General features: G+C 49.4%; 4 protein-coding genes across 4 annotated transcripts; 2 read left to right on the top strand and 2 right to left on the bottom strand.

Moving 5' to 3' along the window:
* Positions 1 to 612: 612 nt before the first annotated feature.
* On the top strand, positions 613 to 2,316 carry N7515_004637 (NAD(P)/FAD-dependent oxidoreductase; the record flags this gene model as incomplete). Its single annotated transcript, XM_056665381.1, has 3 exons — positions 613 to 834; positions 909 to 948; positions 1,007 to 2,316. 3 exons carry the CDS (start codon positions 613 to 615, stop codon positions 2,314 to 2,316), a joined length of 1,572 nt encoding a protein of 523 aa, XP_056522331.1.
* A 4,170-nt stretch (positions 2,317 to 6,486) lies between these two features.
* On the bottom strand, positions 6,487 to 7,620 carry N7515_004636 (ankyrin repeat domain-containing protein; the record flags this gene model as incomplete). Its single annotated transcript, XM_056665380.1, has 1 exon — positions 6,487 to 7,620. The coding sequence occupies one exon, from the start codon at positions 7,618 to 7,620 to the stop codon at positions 6,487 to 6,489; it is 1,134 nt and encodes a 377-aa protein (XP_056522330.1).
* A 1,041-nt stretch (positions 7,621 to 8,661) lies between these two features.
* On the top strand, positions 8,662 to 10,224 carry N7515_004635 (LysM peptidoglycan-binding domain-containing protein; the record flags this gene model as incomplete). Its single annotated transcript, XM_056665379.1, has 5 exons — positions 8,662 to 8,877; positions 9,178 to 9,251; positions 9,312 to 9,475; positions 9,550 to 9,647; positions 9,706 to 10,224. The coding sequence occupies 5 exons, from the start codon at positions 8,662 to 8,664 to the stop codon at positions 10,222 to 10,224; spliced, it is 1,071 nt and encodes a 356-aa protein (XP_056522329.1).
* A 5,941-nt stretch (positions 10,225 to 16,165) lies between these two features.
* On the bottom strand, positions 16,166 to 17,648 carry N7515_004634 (glycoside hydrolase family 76 protein; the record flags this gene model as incomplete). The annotated part of the gene is made up of 3 exons (XM_056665378.1): positions 16,166 to 16,741; positions 16,799 to 17,490; positions 17,552 to 17,648. The coding sequence occupies 3 exons, from the start codon at positions 17,646 to 17,648 to the stop codon at positions 16,166 to 16,168; spliced, it is 1,365 nt and encodes a 454-aa protein (XP_056522328.1).
* Between the last annotated feature and the right edge of the window lie 1,480 nt (positions 17,649 to 19,128).

The following is a 19,128-nucleotide window of genomic DNA, read 5'->3' as shown; positions in this document are numbered from 1 at the left end:
TGCAACATACGGCCTAGCCTGCGAAGTGACCGGCGCATGATATCTGACGAACAGAAACTGGAGGCATCACGTGAGAATACAACGTAGAGATGTAACTCTCTGCATTCGGGTGTCTTTACCGGAGCGTTGGTGCTTCTATAATCTCATGTCTCACATCTTACACGAAACAGGGCACCGTCTCCTTTGGTACCACAGTAGTGCACGACTAACTGAGATAGGCTATGCTCTGTCCAAATGCAGTTGTCAACTGCTCTTCCGCATATGTAACCTATTGGCCGCATGCATTCTAGGTGTCTACGATGCCATCGTGCTATCATCGATTTGTGGCCAATCTGCCTAGTCCGGAGGTGCTCCTTCGAGCAGAATGATACGGCTACGGCACTGATGATTCAATCACTCCACCGGAGTGCTGATGGATGACGGCGACGACTTGCAAGAATCGTAATGAATGCACCAGGAGGGTACAGACACTGGTGCTCTGTAGACAGCGCACCGCACCAGAGGCCTGGCCGAACGCCACCGTTTCCGAACCCAAGAGGGATACAAATAGCCGGCATTACCTTTCCCTGCACGATATACGGAACTATCCTAAGCTGAAGCCTACTTGGTAATATGTCCGTCCCTCATTTCTGCACGGTTCTCGTCATTGGTGGCGGGCCCGCGGGCTCCTACGCGGCGTCAGTGCTCGCTCGAGAGGGAATCGACTCCGTGGTGCTTGAAGCCGAGAAATTCCCTAGATATCATATCGGGGAGAGCCTGCTGCCTTCTGTGAGGTACTTTCTCGATTTTATTGATCTGTACGATACCTTCAATGGCCATGGGTTCTTGCGCAAGGTATGGCCGTCGAGATATATCCCTCATGGATGTTCATTGTTTGGCTATGGCCGTGACTGACCGAGTGCAAACAGAATGGAGCAACGTTCAAATTCAACTCCAAGCAACCTGGATGTAAGTTCCCTATTGACCAAGACCAGAAACATCATCTCTCTAATTGGCCGTGCGATAGACACTGATTTCGTCGGCGCCGGAGGCGCAGGCAATCACGCGTGGAATGTCCTTCGCTCCGAGGCAGACGAAATCTTGTTCCGGCACGCCGAGAAGAGCGGCGCAAATGTCTTTGACGGGGTGAAAGTGGAGAGTCTTTCCTTTACGAAGACAACCAGCAGCACAAGCACAAGGGCCGGCAGCGGCCGCAACGAAGAAAGGCCAGGAAAACCAGTCTCAGCATCCTGGATCCGCAAGAGCGACGGCAGTTCTGGTACGATCCAGTTCGACTACCTGGTCGACGCCTCGGGGCGCGCCGGCCTGGTGAGCACAAAGTATATGAAGACACGGATTCCCAATAAGCGGTTGCAGAGCATGGCCGTTTGGGGATACTGGAAGGGCGCAGGGATGTATGGGCCTGGTGCCGGTGATCCATTTTCCGAAGCCCTCACTGACGGGAGTGGTTGGGCGTGGTTCATCCCCCTGCACAATGGCATAGTCTCGGTGGGGGTCACGATTAAGCAGGAGCAAGTCGTGGCGAAGAAGAAAACATACGGATCCAGCACGGGTAGGGAATTTTATCTGGCGTGCCTCAAGGATACGCCGGGAATCGCGAAGCTCCTTTGCAATGCTGAACTGGAGTCGTCAGATATCAAGTCAGCCGCGGATTGGTCATATAATGCCAGTGAATATGCGCATCCTCACGTACGCATTGCTGGGGACGCGGGATGCTTCATCGACCCACTGTTCTCCTCAGGAGTACACCTCGCCATGACCGGCGGCCTCTCAGCCGCTGTGACTATCTGCGCCAGCCTGCGGGAGAACTGTACGGAAGAAGAGGCAATCAGATGGCATTCGGCCAAAATAGCCGAAGCGTACACACGCTTCCTCCTCGTGGTGCGCAGCGCCATGGAGCAAATCCACGGCAAAGAAAAGGCCGTGCTGAATGGGCTGGACGAGAACAATTTCGACGCGGCATTCGACTATTTCCGTCCGATTATCCAGGGAACCGTCGATTCAGGCGGAAAGCTCTCCAAAGCGGAAGTGGACAAGTCAGTGGAGTTTTGCACGAGGGTTATTCAAAAGGTGGAGAGTGGGTGTTTGGCGGACCTCGATAGTGCGTCGGGTGCTAAGTTCACTGCTAGGGGCGCCGCTGCTACTTTCTCGGGTAGCAGTCAGTGTGACAAGGTTATGATGAAGATGGTCCGCATGAATCGGATTTTAGACCTGAACAGCTTCAAGGCGGATATTGTGAATGGGATGGCGCCTAACATGGAGCGAGGAACACTGGGGCTGGTGAAGCAGGTATCTGCCATACCTACTGAGAGCTAGATGTCGGGGATCTACCAGCATTGCCGTCAGTAAAGAAGAGGTGTCTTCTTGTTCTAGTCTCTTGCCACTCAGGGTGTTGAGGAACACTGCGATTGTTATATCCACACCTGCTGCTCGCCCAGGCATTATACCGTCAATCCTCTCTAAATCCGTTCATTGCTAAGTCTTTATGATAGTTAAATCGTAATATACTGTAGAAATTTATTCTGCACCTCGCTTACCGCCTGATTTCGAAATCGAAAAGGCACACTAAATCCTAACCGATCCTATAGGAGTATTTAATGTATACCTGTTATGATATAACCAATGTGAGGTTATTCCCGGATGTGGATGCCTGAGGCTCATAAACCTCTACTGGGGCGGAAAGCTTCCACCGATGGATGGATCGGCGGTTCTTCGCTATCTATTCATGGAGGATCCCCTACAGGGGAGATCCATGCAAAAGACATAATGAGTGAAATGGTGCAGAGCCAAGCTATAGTGACTGACCAGATCGCAACCATCCGTCCCTGCTGTACAAAGAGGTACATATCTTAGGTGTTATAATTACAAGGGCGAATATGCTCCCTTCTCTACAAGACTGGCTGTTGTTAGGACTATTCCATCGGACACATCGGACACCAGTTCCAAAGATGAGCTATAAGTACTGGTTGAATTTCCATAAAATATCAGGTTATCAGAACCGGAGAAAGACCACCATCACAACAAGTCGGCTTTCCTTTTGCTCTCGCTGAGTCCTCAAGCTCATTCTACACTCTTTTTCAATATTGAGACATCGAAATGTTTCTCCAGGCTCTCGATTCAGCGGGCGAAAGACACGGGTCGCAACGCAAATCCACTGAGTCCTGCCAAGAACTCTTCCGAGAGTCTGACTTCCATAACAGGTATAAATGTGCTGGTAAGGTCAAAGTCCTTCACCAGAAGTACGTCGACCTATGGATCGAGTGAGTGGCCGCGAAATGCTATTTCAGCTTCCCTGTTTGTTGACTTACAAGGTTTCTTGATGTAGGCGGGATGGCTCTACAAAGCTATGAGGTGGAGAAGGAATCTGCCGCCCCAACACTGTTCTGATCAAAAGATTTATCTGGTGGTACACGCTTTCTACGAGAGGACGGCTTCAACCTGATAGAAGGCCCACGGTGACCACTACTTTGACGTGTGCTACGAGGTTTTCAGGGGCTTTGTGACAGCAACGGGAAGCGCGATTGCTGCAAAGGACTGTTCGGAGACTTACAGGGTCAGTATAGTCCGTTTTGCCAAGGCTTTTGATGTCGAAGCCCGCCTTCTCATAGTGGATCAGATTTGATCTGTAGTTATGGTCGCGGGACTTATAGGAGAGATTACTAATGAGGCAGGCACAAGACTTAATTTGCTTATTGTGTCTCTGCAAAAGTGGTGCTTTATTTACTGGCCATGATTCTTCTAACTATTGAGCAACGCTGAAAATCAAAGGACAAACTGGCTCAAAATTGCCACTACATTGTTGGGTGAATGGGCCAACTGATCTCATTCAAGTTTCCACCCTCAATTTGACACCCGCCGTTTTCCAGAAGTCACTTTGGTCCATGTGATTTTAGAAGACGGTTGTTTTAATAGAAGCCGCCCAAGGTGCATGGGTAACACGCCTCAGTTGACAAAATACACAGAGATAAAAGCAGAACAAAAGCATGGCTAGCTTCTTCTCTGGTCAAGAATGTGACCAGGAAGCTGGAAAATATAATTTTTGGTAGGAAAATGCGGAGGGCTGGAATTACACAATTCATGTTAGTCTTGGGATTTGAGGTCACCACGGCCAACAATGGGCAGGAAGCCCTTGACGCGTGGAAGCACGATTCATTTGACAATTGACTGCATTCTCATGGATCAGGAAATGCCTGTTATGGACGGAAGTTCAGCGGCGCGAGAGATTCGGGCACTGGAAAAGGACAAGGGAAGGTATACCCCTGTATCGCATATGATTTATCAAGCCGGACTGCCTACGGTAATAAGAAAGAACCCAACGAAATATTAGGTCAGCGGAGAAGAACCCCTACACTATAGTAGACGGAGAAATTGTGATCTTGCTTCAGAACACTCTGTCTTTGGCCAGAGTGCCCTTAGCTAGCGTAGGTCTGATTGGCTGAAATTGGTAGTCTTGATGTGGAGCTCCTTCTTAAACCTTAATAAGGGCTGTGGTTGATTAACGAGGTTAAACTGCCCTAGGCAGTGTCAGTTTTGTGAACGAACTTTTAGTCTGATTTATTCAGATAATTCTCTCGCTGCTTACTGAGATACAATCGGAGTGCCATACTTAGTGCACTCTGAACTGCAATGACTCCTTCTTATGCTACTAGAGTCTAAATGCACACGGGGGACGTTCGGCCAAGTTTACCCGCGGCTAATTCTATTCTGATCCGCTATTTAGGCCAGGCGGGTAGCAGTCAACAGTAGACTTCTCCTGGGTATTTAGAGATCAATCTGCGGGGGTTTACGACCTCCGAGCAAATATTTCACATACGCTAAATTATCGCCAGCGGACCAAAATAGATCGTAAACTGCACTATCCGTGCCTTTTAGCTTCCCACCCCTTTATATTTCGGCCAGATTTAAAGGACATCAAAGCGGCAACAGCCTCCCTCGCCACCCGTTTCAGTATGGTCGATATGGGTGCAGCGATATACTACTCTGCGCATGCAAATCATGTGCGACAGAGCCAAACACACACTCAAAGCTTTGCCAATCCGAGTACATTGACCAACTGCCCCACAATTTCGGTATGGCAAATGCAAGTCCGGTCCCTAAACCACTCGACCCCAAAGTGAAACTCCAACCGGCCGACGAGAGCCACACACTGGCGAGACAGCCACTGAAGATGCAAAGTCATGAGGGGGAGTCTCGAAATGAGATCGCTCCTTGCCAAGACAGGACATGAGGTCGGGCCTGCTCCCCACTGCGGAACGGCACTAGTATGTTCCAGAGAAGACAAATGGAAGAAATCTCCATATCCAAGATAGCTCTAGACAGACAATACAACCTGACAAGCTCACAAACATCATTTCTTCCAAAGTCACTAGATGATACTTCAACAATCAGGTCTTTCCCCATAGATACAAATCAAGGTATTGCCACACATTGGGGCAACGGGATACAAGGGCTAGCAAGTCGCGGAAATTATCTGTTCATTTTTACCCCTTAAAATCGTCGTGGGTATTGTTCATCTTCTGTTTAGTTCCTCTTTGCCCAGTGTCAGATCGCAACTGCTCCGCATCGCTGAACAATGAGTGTGAGAAGAGAAACCCAGTCAAATCCACTTCGTGGGGTGTGTCCCCGCTTATGTCCAAGCCCAGTCTGACAGGGGGTATCCAGATCGAATTTTATGTACCCCGGAAGAGTCGCCTTTCAATTTCAACACCTTCGCGTTCTATCAGATATGGAAGATACGGCATCGGTCGTTTCAGATAATCTTCTCGTCATGTTAATACATTGCACTAGCTCCCATTGCCGATGTCAGTTGCCCACGGAGGCGATTCCCGTCTTGATTTTAACCCAGCCAACAACCACATTTGCACGTTGGCACTCTGCAACTCACGAGTAGTCATTGCGTCTCCTCTGCTGTTCCCAGGTACAGTAGACCTCATGCTTGGTGACCTTCTAGGCCAGCTGATTTCGGCATGCAAACACCGCAATCCCTCGCTCAAAAAGACAGAGCAACAAACGGATTCTTTTCACGAACCTTGTTCCTAGGAACATCGACCAACCCTGAGTACAAATGACATAAGAGTAATCGGAGCAACTACGGAATATTCGCACTGCTTCCATCTTCATTACGCAGCCAGTGGTATTCGCACAATATAAGAGTCAGCTTTGCCCTCACTTAATTACCATCCTTCTGTTCTCTTACGCATCTCTCCCAAGGAACCGCCCCTACTCAATCTCATCATGGTGGACCGGAGACTCATACTTGGCACGCAAATCCTCACATTCCGGTTACATATGGCTTTGGAAGAACATCCCCTATTTCAGCCAACAGAAAAAACCAAACCCAGGCACGGTTCGCCGAGAAAGTTGTTGCTGGTATCCGCTTTGGTTGGCGGCCCTTTACTGTAGACGGAAGTACGAGGGGTTGTTGCGCGTCATCGCCCGATGTAAGTCTCATATAATGCATGAATAGTAAAGATTCAAGTGATGAGGTCAAGAGAGTCTAGGCCACCAGTCCTTCGGCACAAAGTTAGGATCTGTCTTCACTCTTTCATCTTCCATATGCTTGATAAAGTCAGGTAAAGTGATCTTGACCGGTACACTCTCATAAGAAAATTGGGATAGTAAAGCAATAGCCTTCTTCTCATCACGTTCAATGGCAAAGGCGAGGTCAGCCGGGTCTGGATGGACACCCTTTGAAAGGAGGAGGTCGAGCATTTTCCAGTTGCGGAACCTAATGGCGCACCATATTGAGCTACGATAGTGAAAAACACAATCGTCATCAGGATATTGGCATTGCAGATGTGGGTTTGCACCACTCTCAAGCAGTAATTCCACCATTTCATCCTCGCGCTCAAGAATGGCTTGGAATAGAGCTGCATGGCCGTAGATATCTATCTCAAAGCCATGGTCGACAAAAAGCTGGAATATAGTTTTGTCGTTTTGTCTTACAATACGACGTAGAGCTTCCTCCGATGATGGTTGGCAATTCTGCTCCAGCAAAAGTTCAACGATCTGCGATCGACCTGGATGTCCTGGGGTCATAACCATGGAGAATGTATCTGGCTGTTCGCCGCGATGTGTCCGTGCGCCTGCCTGTAGCAAGCGAGCAAATATAGTAGGATCACACAGACCAAGGGCTGCGATACCCAGGGTGGAATCTCCACGTCGATCATCTGGAAAGGGGTTTAAAGGAGCGTCGTTCTCGATCATCAGGTCTATAACCTCTCTGTCTGAAGATCGAATGGCAAATAGAAGAACCCTCCGCTTCTGAAAAGGTGAGGATACTCGATCTGGCCGTTTTTCTGAGAGCATCACTTTAAGAGTTGAAATATGGCCCGCTATAACTGCGCGTAAGAGCGGATTCGCGGTTTCTGAGGTATCAAATGATGCTATACTGACGCCAGCTTCAAGCATCCTTTTTGCTAAGTGATCATTTCCATTGCTGGCTGCCCATGTCAGGGCAGAGCTTTGATGGTGCTGGATATTGAATTTGCATAGGAAAACGTTTAAGAGGACGTATAGCTGGCGGTTTGTTTGGACAAAGGAGTTGATATCTTTTTGGTAGGGCAGATATCTGGCAATAAGAAGAAGCAGTTCGTTTGGCAATTCGAGTAATTGAGCCATAGTCTATATTTTGGAAAGGGAGATGGTGTTCGAGTGGACTTGAGCTTTTGCAAGGACGAATTATGAACACCTGGACCGGAACTGATGTATTTCGTGGGAAGCATTTGTCAAGTGCGGGAAGGTTACTAGCTCATACCAAGGATGCTGTATTTGTACAACGCTTAGGTGAAATATTGTCCCACTAGTCCATTCAAGCCTCCGCCACCATGTTCCGTATATCTCGCAGCAAGATATGCAAAGGATCCATTCCGTGACGGAATCAGCCTACTGTTAGCCGAGGCAGTAGCCGAGCGTTCTCGAACAGCCCATTGCTTGTAGAACAGTGACGGCTAGTTTAATCGAGTGGACCGACTGGTGCGGCCCGCCCTCCCCTTGCAGGGCTGACGGGTGTGGTTGGGTGTACGTGCTGACAGCGGAACCGGGTGATTCCTGGTTCGATGCAACCTTTTGGGGGGCCTGGAAAAAGGCACCATAATAACAGCCTAGAAATGAGGCAATGAAAGCATGAAAAAGGGGACAGCGATACGAAGTGCTGTACAGATACGGAGGACAGCGGAAATACAGGCTGTCCAATATAGGGAGGATATGAATGCGAATATCCAATACAAAAAGATAAAAGAGTGAATGACTGAATGAGTGTGTATCTAGACATGAAGGAATTCAGGGGTTTGTGTGATCCGACTAGGGTGGAGCACAAACACCAGAAGCGCCAAAATGAGAACCCTCTATACCTGACACCATAATCATTACGCCAAACCGAACCTTGAAAAATACACATCCTATTGTCGGCTACAATTGCTAAAAGTCAACAATGAATTAGGGAAATAGCCTCAATTGAAGTATACCGGCACCGTACCATCAAAGGCGTCAGTCTAGGCTCGACATAGAACCAATCTACAGACTAAAGCCCAGTAGGTCGGCTTTCGGGGTATTAGGTATATATGAGTATATAAAGTGACTCGTAGCGTATGCTATCAATCGCAAACATCATCCCTGATCTAATCCGCAAAGTACACAAGTACACCCTTCTCACCTATTACGATGATTCTCTCCCGGGCTTTTACCCTGGCTCTATTGGGGTTAGCCAATGCTGCTACACTCAGGAAGCGGTTCTCCAACGGAGATTTTGCCACTGGTGATACGGATCCCAACGTGACCAGCGGCTGCACATATTGGGCAAACTCCATCTCATCAACTGATACCTGCACTGCTCTGGAAAGCTTTTATGGTATCACAACAGCACAGCTAGTTTCCTGGGTGAGCAACAGAGCTTCCATCTTTACGACCTGCGATATTTGCCTAAATCTGACACCTAAATCGTGACAGAACCCTTCTCTATCGACTACTGACTGTACCTTAAATGTTGGATGGAGTTATTGCGTAGAAGCCCCTGCGGTCAAAACCACCACCACCAAAGCAACCACCACTACCAGCAAGACAACTACCACTACTGCTACCACCACCACAACAACAGCAGCTACTACAACGTCAGCGGGGGGACCATCTCCCACACAACCTGGCATAGCATCCACGTGCAATGCATTTTATTACGTGCAGAAAGATGATTATTGCTACGCGGTTGTGACCTCCTATGGCAACTTTACATTGGATCAATTCTACACGTGGAACCCGTGAGTAGAATCCCTTCAATACCGCTGAATACCCCTACTGATCGTTCATTTATATACTAGAGCTGTCAAGAATGACTGTTCCGGACTTCAACCGGGCTACTACGTCTGTGTTGGCGTCTCCGGTTCCACGGCCACCACTACAACCTCAAGGACCACGACAGCAGCGCCAACAGCCACCACGACCTCCGCCTACTCTCCTCAGCAAAGTGGAATCGCGTCAAATTGTACATCATTGCATTTCCTCCTGCAAATCACGCAATACAACATATATCTGAAGCACAGGCTAATAAGATTCTAGGCGACCGCTATTATTTCGTTGAATCCGGCAACACGTGTGCTGTGATCGCCGCCGATTACGGCATAACTTTGAGCAATTTCTACGCCTGGAATCCTGCTGTAGGATCAAGCTGTGCCAACCTCCAAGCAGGTTACTGGGTCTGCGTTGGCGTTTCAGGTCTGTTACCTCTTTCTCCTCCCAGCATCTCTACTAACGCCATCTGCCCATAGGCACCCCCCGGCCACCACAGCAACAACCAAAGCTACCACTACCACTACCAAATCAATTACCACCGCTACAACGGGAACTGGCCCCTCTCCCACGCAGGCCGGAATAGTCGCCGACTGCTCAACCTACTACCAGGCCCGAGACGGCGACAGCTGCTGGTCGATAGTAAATGAGAAGTACACGTATCTGACCCAGGCGCAGTTTTACGCGTGGAATCCCGCCATCGGCTCCAGTTGCAGCAATCTCCAGTTGGGATACTACTATTGCGTCGCAACCAAGGACGTAGGCCCGATGCCGAATACTGTCAGCAATTGTGCCAAGTGGCATCTGGTTGCTAGTGGGGATAGCTGTTGGTCGATTGAACAGCAGTATTCCATTACAGCGGCGCAGTTTGGAAACTGGAATCCGTACATTGGGTCGTCATGTGCATCCCTGTGGCTGGGGTACTATGTGTGCGTCGGTGTTTGAACGGCGGCAATCAACCTACAAGTTAGGCTATTGGTAATGGGGAACAATGATAGGATTATTGGAGGTTTGGGATGCTTATGCGAAATGGATAGATGACGTAAAGTACTATGGCTTATGAAATCCTTACCATAGAGAGGGAGTCACTCATTTGATTAAGAAGTAGATAATTGGCTGATATCCACCATATCCTGCTCCATTCTCATTTCGTCCGCTCAACTCTGTAAACCCTTCTCAGATTCGGCCTCGCCGCAGTGCTCTTAGTTCAAAACGTCTGCTCTATAATCTGCGCTTTTTGCGATGGACCACTCAGTCCGGTTATACGCGACATGGAGATTAAAAACATCAAGATTAGCTGTCTTCGCATCTCTGCATACCTTTGCGACTGCGCACTGTCTCGACGCCCTCCATCCTGGAATGTAGAGGTTAAGTGTCACCGTGTTCCTTATAGGCATGGTAACGTTTTGGTGGGGCATGGTAAGTCGAGTTGTTGGCTCGATTCGATGTGATCGTTCCATGATCGACCATACCATGGCAGGTGAATTGTTCAACAGGTCCATATCAAGTAGTTATACGCCAATGAGGCCTGGAGGAAGTGATAATCATCGATTTTACAGTGCTCCAGATCTGGCGTTCGGATACCGATATACATCATCCACTTTTTTGCCGGCTCCAGCATGACCCGAGGGTGTCGATAAATTGTATCATAGAACGTTCAACCAGCTTATCCTGCGCCCAGGAAGGGATCCTGTTCAACCAGGCACCGCTGGGCCAAGTGGACATGTGGCCGGCGTGGCGGCGCTAACGCGGGCTCAGTGGGTCAGGGCAATCGTTGAACTGCCAGTATGATGAACGTAGGGCTGGGGTAGAGGAATTGCAGGGGCTGGCTGGATTATATGGGTCCACTCCATAATTTGACAATCAGTAGCACACTGTTCAACGTTCAACAGGACCATCTGGAGGGGTTGGTGGACCCTGGCTGCGAAACTTAGTTCAAGCGGATTTTGCCCTTTGCACGGAAGGCACGGGCATGCGTGTAAGGGCTGGAGGCAGCGGTGGTGAACGGCGATCGCCGTCAAGGTTAGTGCTTCCTAGCCCGGCACCACCGTGTTGTTACGCGGTGCCTGCTGGTCGCTGTGAGTAGAGCCACTTCCGGGTTGTACTCGCCTAGTTCCACTTCGAATCCCAAGAGTATCTCGCAACCGTACCGTTGCTGTGCTAAGCCTTACACGGACTCGGGTCCTGTTGATTATCTTGCAGGATGTGCCAGTAGTGCGCGCCAAGTAAGTCAGTCACCAAGTGTTACCACAAGATGAGCTCCCCTACTTGTAGGTTGGGTTGTCTTAAGGGTGAACCGTAGAGTGCAAGGTCCAATAGGTAGTAACCAAGTAACAATGTATGATTGATCGCGAAGAACTAAATACATGTCGGTGAATGAGCGTCCTTATATCAAGTTCTTCATATCCTGAACTCTGATCGGGTCATATCTGAGGGTATGGTCCGATCATATCCTGAGCTCTGTTGTATCATAGCCAGGGCTATGATGCGTCACGTGACTGGTGGTTGCCTTAGCTGCTGTTGGAGCGTGCCTCGCCAGTCACGTTATCTTTCCCGCATGACGTATCCAAGTTGATTGGACTTCCTGTCTTCTGGCAAGTCCACGCTAGTGGGGTTCGTAACACCCCGGAAGCCACTCAGGAGGTTAAACAGCAGGTACCCAAGCAATATCATGAGTACCTCGACGTCTTCTCGAAAGCAGCCTCTGACACACTGCCACCGTGTCGGGAAGGGGTCGACCACAAGATCGAACTTAGTGAACAGGCAACGTTAGGCTACTGCCCGCTGTACAAGATGCCCATCGAACACCTCGAGGCTGCAATGTCATACATCTACGAAAACCTGAAAAAAGGCTTCATAGCCCCGAGCACCGCACCCTTCGCATCGCCGATTCTAATGGCCAAGAAGCCTGGCGGAGGACTAAGATTCTGCGTGGACTACCGGAAGCTGAACTCGATCACAAAGAAGGATATCTATCCCCTGCCGCTGATTGATGAGATGTTACACCGGTTAGGAGGTGCGAAGTTCTTCACAAAGCTCGATATCCGCCAAGGATTTCACCGCATCAGGATGGATCCTGAGGCGGAAGACTTGACGACGTTCCGCTCGCGATATGGATCATTTAAGTACAGGGTAATGCCCTTTGGACTCACGAACGGTCCGGCCACTTTCCAACGCTTTATGAACTCCGTGTTAGGCGAAAGTCTCGATGACTACGCGGTAGCCTACGTTGATGATATCCTCATCTACAGCGAGACTTTAGAAGACCACGAGAAGCATGTCAGAGCCGTGTTGCAGAAGCTACGAAAGGCTGGGCTACAAGTGGCTATCCACAAGTGTGAATTTCATCGACCTGAAACGAAGTTCCTCGGATTTATCGTAGGGACTTCTGGCATTCGCCCAGATCCCGAGAAGATCGAGGCGATTAAAGAATGGAAGTCGCCAACTTCTGTGAAGGGACTCCAGTCATTCCTGGGGTTTTGCAACTTCTACCGTCGATTCATTTCGAACTACAGCCGTGTAGCGAAACCACTATATGGGCTAACGAAGAAGCAATCGTTGTGGAACTGGTCAAATACATGCGAAAACGCCTTTCAGGAGCTAAAGAAGCATCTGATTAATGCGCCGATCCTCGGCCATTACGATCCAGAAGCACCCACCAGGATAGAGACTGATGCGTCCGACGAGGTGTTAGGAGCAGTTCTCACGCAACGGTTACGAGACGAACATTGGCATCCTATCGCGTTCTTCTCAAAGACTATGGAACCTGCGGAAAAGAATTACGAAATCCACGACAAGGAGTTGCTAGCCATTGTTCGAGCGTTGCAGGAATGGGAAGCTGAACTCATCAGTTTGCGACAGCCCTTCGATGTCCTTACGGACCATCAAGCGTTACAGTGGTTCCGAACCAAGAAAAAGCTAAACGCAAGACAGATCCGATGGAACCAGCTAATGGAAGGATACAACTTCGTGATCCAGTATCGCCCCGGAAAGCAGAACGTACTAGCGGATGCGTTATCAAGGAAGGACCTTTCAGAGCGAGCGGATCCGATAGAACAAGTGCTTCTACCCGAACAGAGATGGGCCTCTCTGGCCCCAGTAAGTACCAGACGGCAACTCCGGCAGAGAGAACAGTCAACTGCGCAGCCGTCAGTGGACTCTCCGAGAGAACAGCCTGCTGCGCAGCCAACAGAACAGTCAGAGCACGACCTTGTCCAGCGAATCAAGGAATCGAACATAACACACGAAAGTCTGGAAGAATTCCGGGAAAAGGCGTTAACGGAAGAAACAGAGGCGTGGTCATTACGAGAAGGACTACTACTACATAAGGGAAAACTGGTCGTTCCGGATGAAGGGGATCTTCGAGCAAGACTCCTCGATGACGTGCACCGGCAGCCATCCACAGCCCATCCGGGTATCGATAAAACCGCGCGGTTACTCTCTACCCGTTACTACTGGCAAGGCTGGTTAAAAGACGTACAACGGTACGTCGACAACTGTCACACCTGCAAAAGAACGAAAGTGTGGAGAGATCGCACCCCTGGACTATTACAGCCGTTACCGCCGCCTGATCGTCCGTGGCAACACATCACCGTCGACTTTTGCTCGCTACCAAAAGATAAAAAGGGATTCGACAACGTTATGGTCGTGGTCTGCAGACTATCGAAACGTCCCATCACACTTCCTTGCCATAAGGAAGTCACCGCAGCAGACACTGCTCAGTTGTTTATCGCACATATTCTTCGCTGGACCGGAATCCCGGACTCCGTGGTATCAGATAGGGGTCCCCAGTTCATCTCGTCATTCTGGTCGGAGTTCTGCAGGATCCTGGGAATTAAGAGAAAGCTGTCAACGGCTCGACACCCTCAAACAGACGGGCAGACCGAGGTGACAAACCAGTATATCGCACAGAGATTACGCCCATACGTTAACTATCATCAAGATGATTGGTCGGATTTACTTCCTTTGATTGACTTAGCAGCCGCGACGGTTCCATCAGCATCTACCGGGCTGTCTCCATTCTTCGTCGAAAGAGGATACGAGCCAAGGATGTCGTTCGATTGGGAAGAGCGCGTTGGTACTGAGACTGGAGAGCAAGACGCCCGATCTTACACCCAGAAGCTGCAGGAAGCGTGGTCTTCAGCACGGGAACAGATGACGAAAGCTCAGGTTCGGCAGAAGGTGCAAGCTGACAAACATAGACGGGAAGTTGACTTCGATGAAGGAGACTACGTGTACCTTTCTCTGAAAGGGTTGAAACAGAACCGCCCGAGCCTAAATCTATCGGATAAGGCAGCGGGACCCTTTGAGATTATCAAGAAGGTCGGGCACGCATTCGAGTTACGCCTACCAGCAGGGTTCGACATACACCCGGTGTTTGCACCCGAAAAACTGCGACTTGCCAGGAAAAAGACATCCGAGCCACTCACCGGGCAGATAGAGGATCCACCGCCTCCAGTCAAGGTTGGGGAGCAAGACGAATGGGAAGTGGAAGAGATACTGGACGTACGCTTGCGATACGGAAAACTGCAATACAAAGTGAAATGGAGAGGCTACGACGACGAAGATAGAGCCTGGTACCCGGCTGCTAATCTATGCAACGCACCGCAAAAATTGGAAACATTCCATGACAAGTATCCAGCGAAGCCGGGACCTCCGAGAAGGCTGCAATACTGGAAACAATGCGCCTTAGAGGATGAGTACCCTGATGAGCATGTCGATGACGGTAAACCCGTTCAAAGGGACTGAACGGATCTTTGAGGGGGGTGATGTGATGAATCACATGACCAATCTTTTCGTGTAGTCCTTTTCACCTCTTGTTTGTTTTCTTTCTTCTTTTCTTTTCTTCCCCAACCTTGTTGTTTTTAGATCAAAGCGAATCGAATTTTATTTCGAAAGAACTTCCTCATCACAGGGGTGGCCCTAAGTATCCATGGGATAATGATCGAATCGTCGCTCTACTTGGGCTGTCGTTCGTTATCCTGATTGTGATCATGCTTGTCCAGGGGCTCTGGTGATCTTGCCGAGGTCCCAGTCAGGATTTTCTGCAACGACAACATCTCGGGCTCGTCCTTGTTTGGCTCATGTATTGTCGCTGCCTAGGTTCTTCGTTATGTTATACTACGTATGTGCATCTTTAGGTTCTTACATTTAACTTTCTAACTATTCCGTCAGATTCCCATTTGGTTCCAAGCCATCAAAGGACCCCGATCAAGTCCGGAGTCATGAGTCTTCCTCTTGTTCTGAGCCACGTTATATTCTCGTTTGGCACTGGAGCCTTGACCTCTGTGTTTGGCCACTACGTGCAATGGGCCTATATGACGATTATCCTCATAGCAATTGGATGCCGTTTCTTCTTCATCCTAGGCATGAGCTCCGGGTACCCCAAATGGATTGGTTATCAGGTTATCCTCGGGGCAGGAGTTGGCTGTGGTCTGCAGACGGCATTCTCCACACCCCAGGCTGCCTCGCCCTTGGAAGATATACATACCAATCGGCGCCGCCGTTGTCATCTTCACAGAAAACCTCGCCAGTGCATGGAGTCGTCGTGTCTGTTGCACAGAACGTTTTCACAAACCAGCTCAAGGCCAATGTCGCGCAATATGCTCCGGATGTTGATGCCAGTGTGATTATTGCGGCTGGAGCAACTGAATTTAAGAGCCAAGCTCATGTCGAGAAGACAGGCGCCAGATAGCCATACTGAAAGGAACACACTTCTACACCTCTCCGATAGGTACCACTTCTGGAGCGCAGGCTCCAACGTCTTCCTGAACTCCGATGCTATGCTAGATGGTATCTGCTGAATCGACCCGTGTGCAGCATGCAGCCGGGCTTCGAGTATTCCCTTGCCAATATACATATTATAGATCATCACAGCTAAGTGTATCTACTTATCCTTGACCATCCAGGACACAGCCCCGGCCCAGAATATAACAAACATCGCAGTCAAAATTCCCGCGCCAACCTTGTCACCTGTAGTGATAGGCCCAGGGGTGTCCTCGGTATCGCTTTCCCCATGGGGGCGACTTTGGGAATTCCCGCCATTATGAGTATTGAAAGGAGCCTGAGCCTTGAATGGGACCATTACAGCGTTAAGAACACCCAAAACAGACATCTCCTGCTCTAAGCCGGAAGTACCGTCCCATTCCGTCCTCTTTGTCCATCGAATTCCACAATGCTTCCCATCTCTTCCACCGGAGCATTGTTGACCGGCAGCGACAGCAGAAGTCTTGAATCTGGCCATCATGTCCGCTGTGGCGTTCGTTGGTACTATCAGCGACATGAATCCAAGCCAGGAAGTGAAATAGGACTTGAAGGTTTTCTGGTTGCGATCACACTTTTTGATTGGCTCACAGGTGATGTCGGATATCACTTGGTTCGAAGCGGAGTCAGGGAAGAACTGATCAGAAGTCTTGATCAATCCTGACATGCCTTCAAGCCATTTGGTTTCTTCACCATTCGTCTATACAACTCGTTAGTTTCGGCTGGTCATCTTTTGGGACAGGAAGGGTAGACATGCGTAATTATGCATATAGCCTGCACCGCAGATATACGTAGCGTAGTTGTAAGTCCATTGAAAATCACCATGATCCTTACAATTCGCATCCACATTAGTGGTATCGGCGATAACCCAGGTTTTCCTCAATAGCGGCGTGGTCGCACTCCAATCCCAAATCTTCTCAGCCCACTCGGCATAGGTCGCGTTCTTTGTATATAGCGCCAGACGCGCTGACAATTGGAATAAGCCCCCGTTCGATATGGCATTCTTCAATTTAAATCCATTCTGGTAGGGCCAGATCTGCCACCGCAAACCCCCACCGCAACTCGTCAAGTCCCAGCGAGGAATCTGACTATTGAAGACACCCTCCGCTAGAGAAACCCACGAGGGTTCGTTGTCTCTTTCTGGGAAATTCAGTTCTGCTGCCGTTATTGCCGCTAATCCCCAGAACACTTGATCGTCGTTGCCGAGATACTGCGAGTAGTTGCTTGGGAAAAAGTCGTTTTCCCCCTTTTGCCAATACATGCCTTCTTGGATGGCGTCGTTAAACTGGTCGTCGCCAGTTAGATACCAGTACTGGATAAGGGTCATAAACATGGAACCACCCTCCCACCATGTACCGTCCAATTTTCCCGGAATATCTTTCGAGTCGCGGTCATTGTAGAACTGCACCATGTTGGATGCGACGGTCTTGGCGGCATCTCGGAGGGAGGCTGTCGGAGAGGTAGACGTAAGTCAGTTGGGGTGCCGAGGCAGAGTCTGAGATGGACTCACTTATATCATCAGGATTAACGTCAATTGCGAGCGCATTTGGCACGAGGAGACAGGTAAAGAGGATGGTCAACAACCCAGGAAGAATCACAGGCCTCATCCGACACACCCACAGGTGGGACCGACATCGGGGAATATGCATAACACAGGGAAATGGAGAGGGGACAATGAGTGCATTGAGACCAGGAGAGCAAAATGAATGTGGGCTCCCCAGAAGGACAGAGAGATAATATAATGAAACCCATCGTATTGTATCCTCAAGAAGCAATGGAAGTCGACTTGGCAGAGACGCGACTCTCTATTCCAAGAATCTTGGCACCAGAAATTGTCTGCCTTCGGTTTGGATGCCCACAGGTTTGCTTTGCACCGCCCAGTCTCAAGAGCTTGGCGTCGAGTTCCTCTTGGCTTTCCAAAGTCGAGCATGCCGAGTGTGGTAATGCCAAGTCTGAATGGCGCTCCTTACCCCGCAGCCTGGTCCCGGCCTTCCCGGTGTAGGCAATATCATATCTCATAAGGGGAAGAATACATAAGACTGGAAAAAGGCTACACGTAGCCTCGAAACTTGGACAATCAATCTTTCGTTCTGTGTATAATGTCGACGACTTCAGAGATCCTACATTAATCAGCAAGAGTTGCAGCACCAAACATTTCTTAGCTTCTCCGCTTAGACTCCGGCGACCGGTGTCTGGTCAGCAGTCGTTCTATCTACAGTGGTCAGGGAGGTAATCTTCCCTTTCCAAAAATCTGATATCAGGTAGTACTATTCTACGAATACACTTGGAATCACCACAAAAGACTCTCGTCTGTTCTAGGGTGGTGGTAAGGGGCTCTAAAAGTTTTGTTTCCAAGACAGGCGCCAAAATGCCAAGTATCTTCCGCCGAGCGGAGTCTCACATGGGTCCAGGTTCTCTTGGCGCTACCTTGGAAAGTCAAGGGGACTTATATGATTAGGAATGAAAAGAGTCGAACTAAGTGAACCTTGCAGTTTCCAATCAGTCCTCTTCAACGACCTGCTTCGTGGTGGCCTGGCCTTTCGATGACCCCGAGGGCTCAGGAAATGATCTGGCGTGTCAGCATCACCTCATATTCTATCATTTGCTTCTTATAAGAATCGATTTGAATTTGAAACAGTGCTTGGACGACTCCTACTCGGAACTTCCAAGTTCCGGTGGGGATTAAGGGAGTTTACAAACTCTATCACAGCTGCATTGATCTCCTTCGGATTAGAAGCGCCCAGGGAATGTGCACCACCATCGACTATCATGAGTTGTGCATCTGGTGATTTTGAAAACTTCTGGATCTCTTCGGCGGCATTGGCTACAGAATAGACGGCGTCATTCGTCCCCTATTGTGGTCAGTGGAAATTTAGGGTGGTCCTCTGGGGAGCCCTTACCTGTATCCATCTGATAGGACAGGTAATATCGGCCAATCGAAACCGCAGTCCATCGCGTTCTGCTAAATTTACTGCGGCCATGCATAGTTGTTGTCTGTCTTCCTCTCCACGGCAATGTGGCTTGATGATGGTATGCCAAAACTGACGCACCTCCGATGGGCAATCATTGAGACCGATGATGATCACG

The sequence above is a fragment of the Penicillium bovifimosum genome (genome assembly GCF_028826915.1).
Source record: "Penicillium bovifimosum strain IBT 22155 chromosome Unknown utg000004l_segment0_segment0, whole genome shotgun sequence".
Lineage (NCBI taxonomy): Eukaryota > Fungi > Ascomycota > Eurotiomycetes > Eurotiales > Aspergillaceae > Penicillium > Penicillium bovifimosum.
Note: the sequence above shows the minus strand (reverse complement) of the source record. Positions and strands in the feature narration are given on the sequence as shown.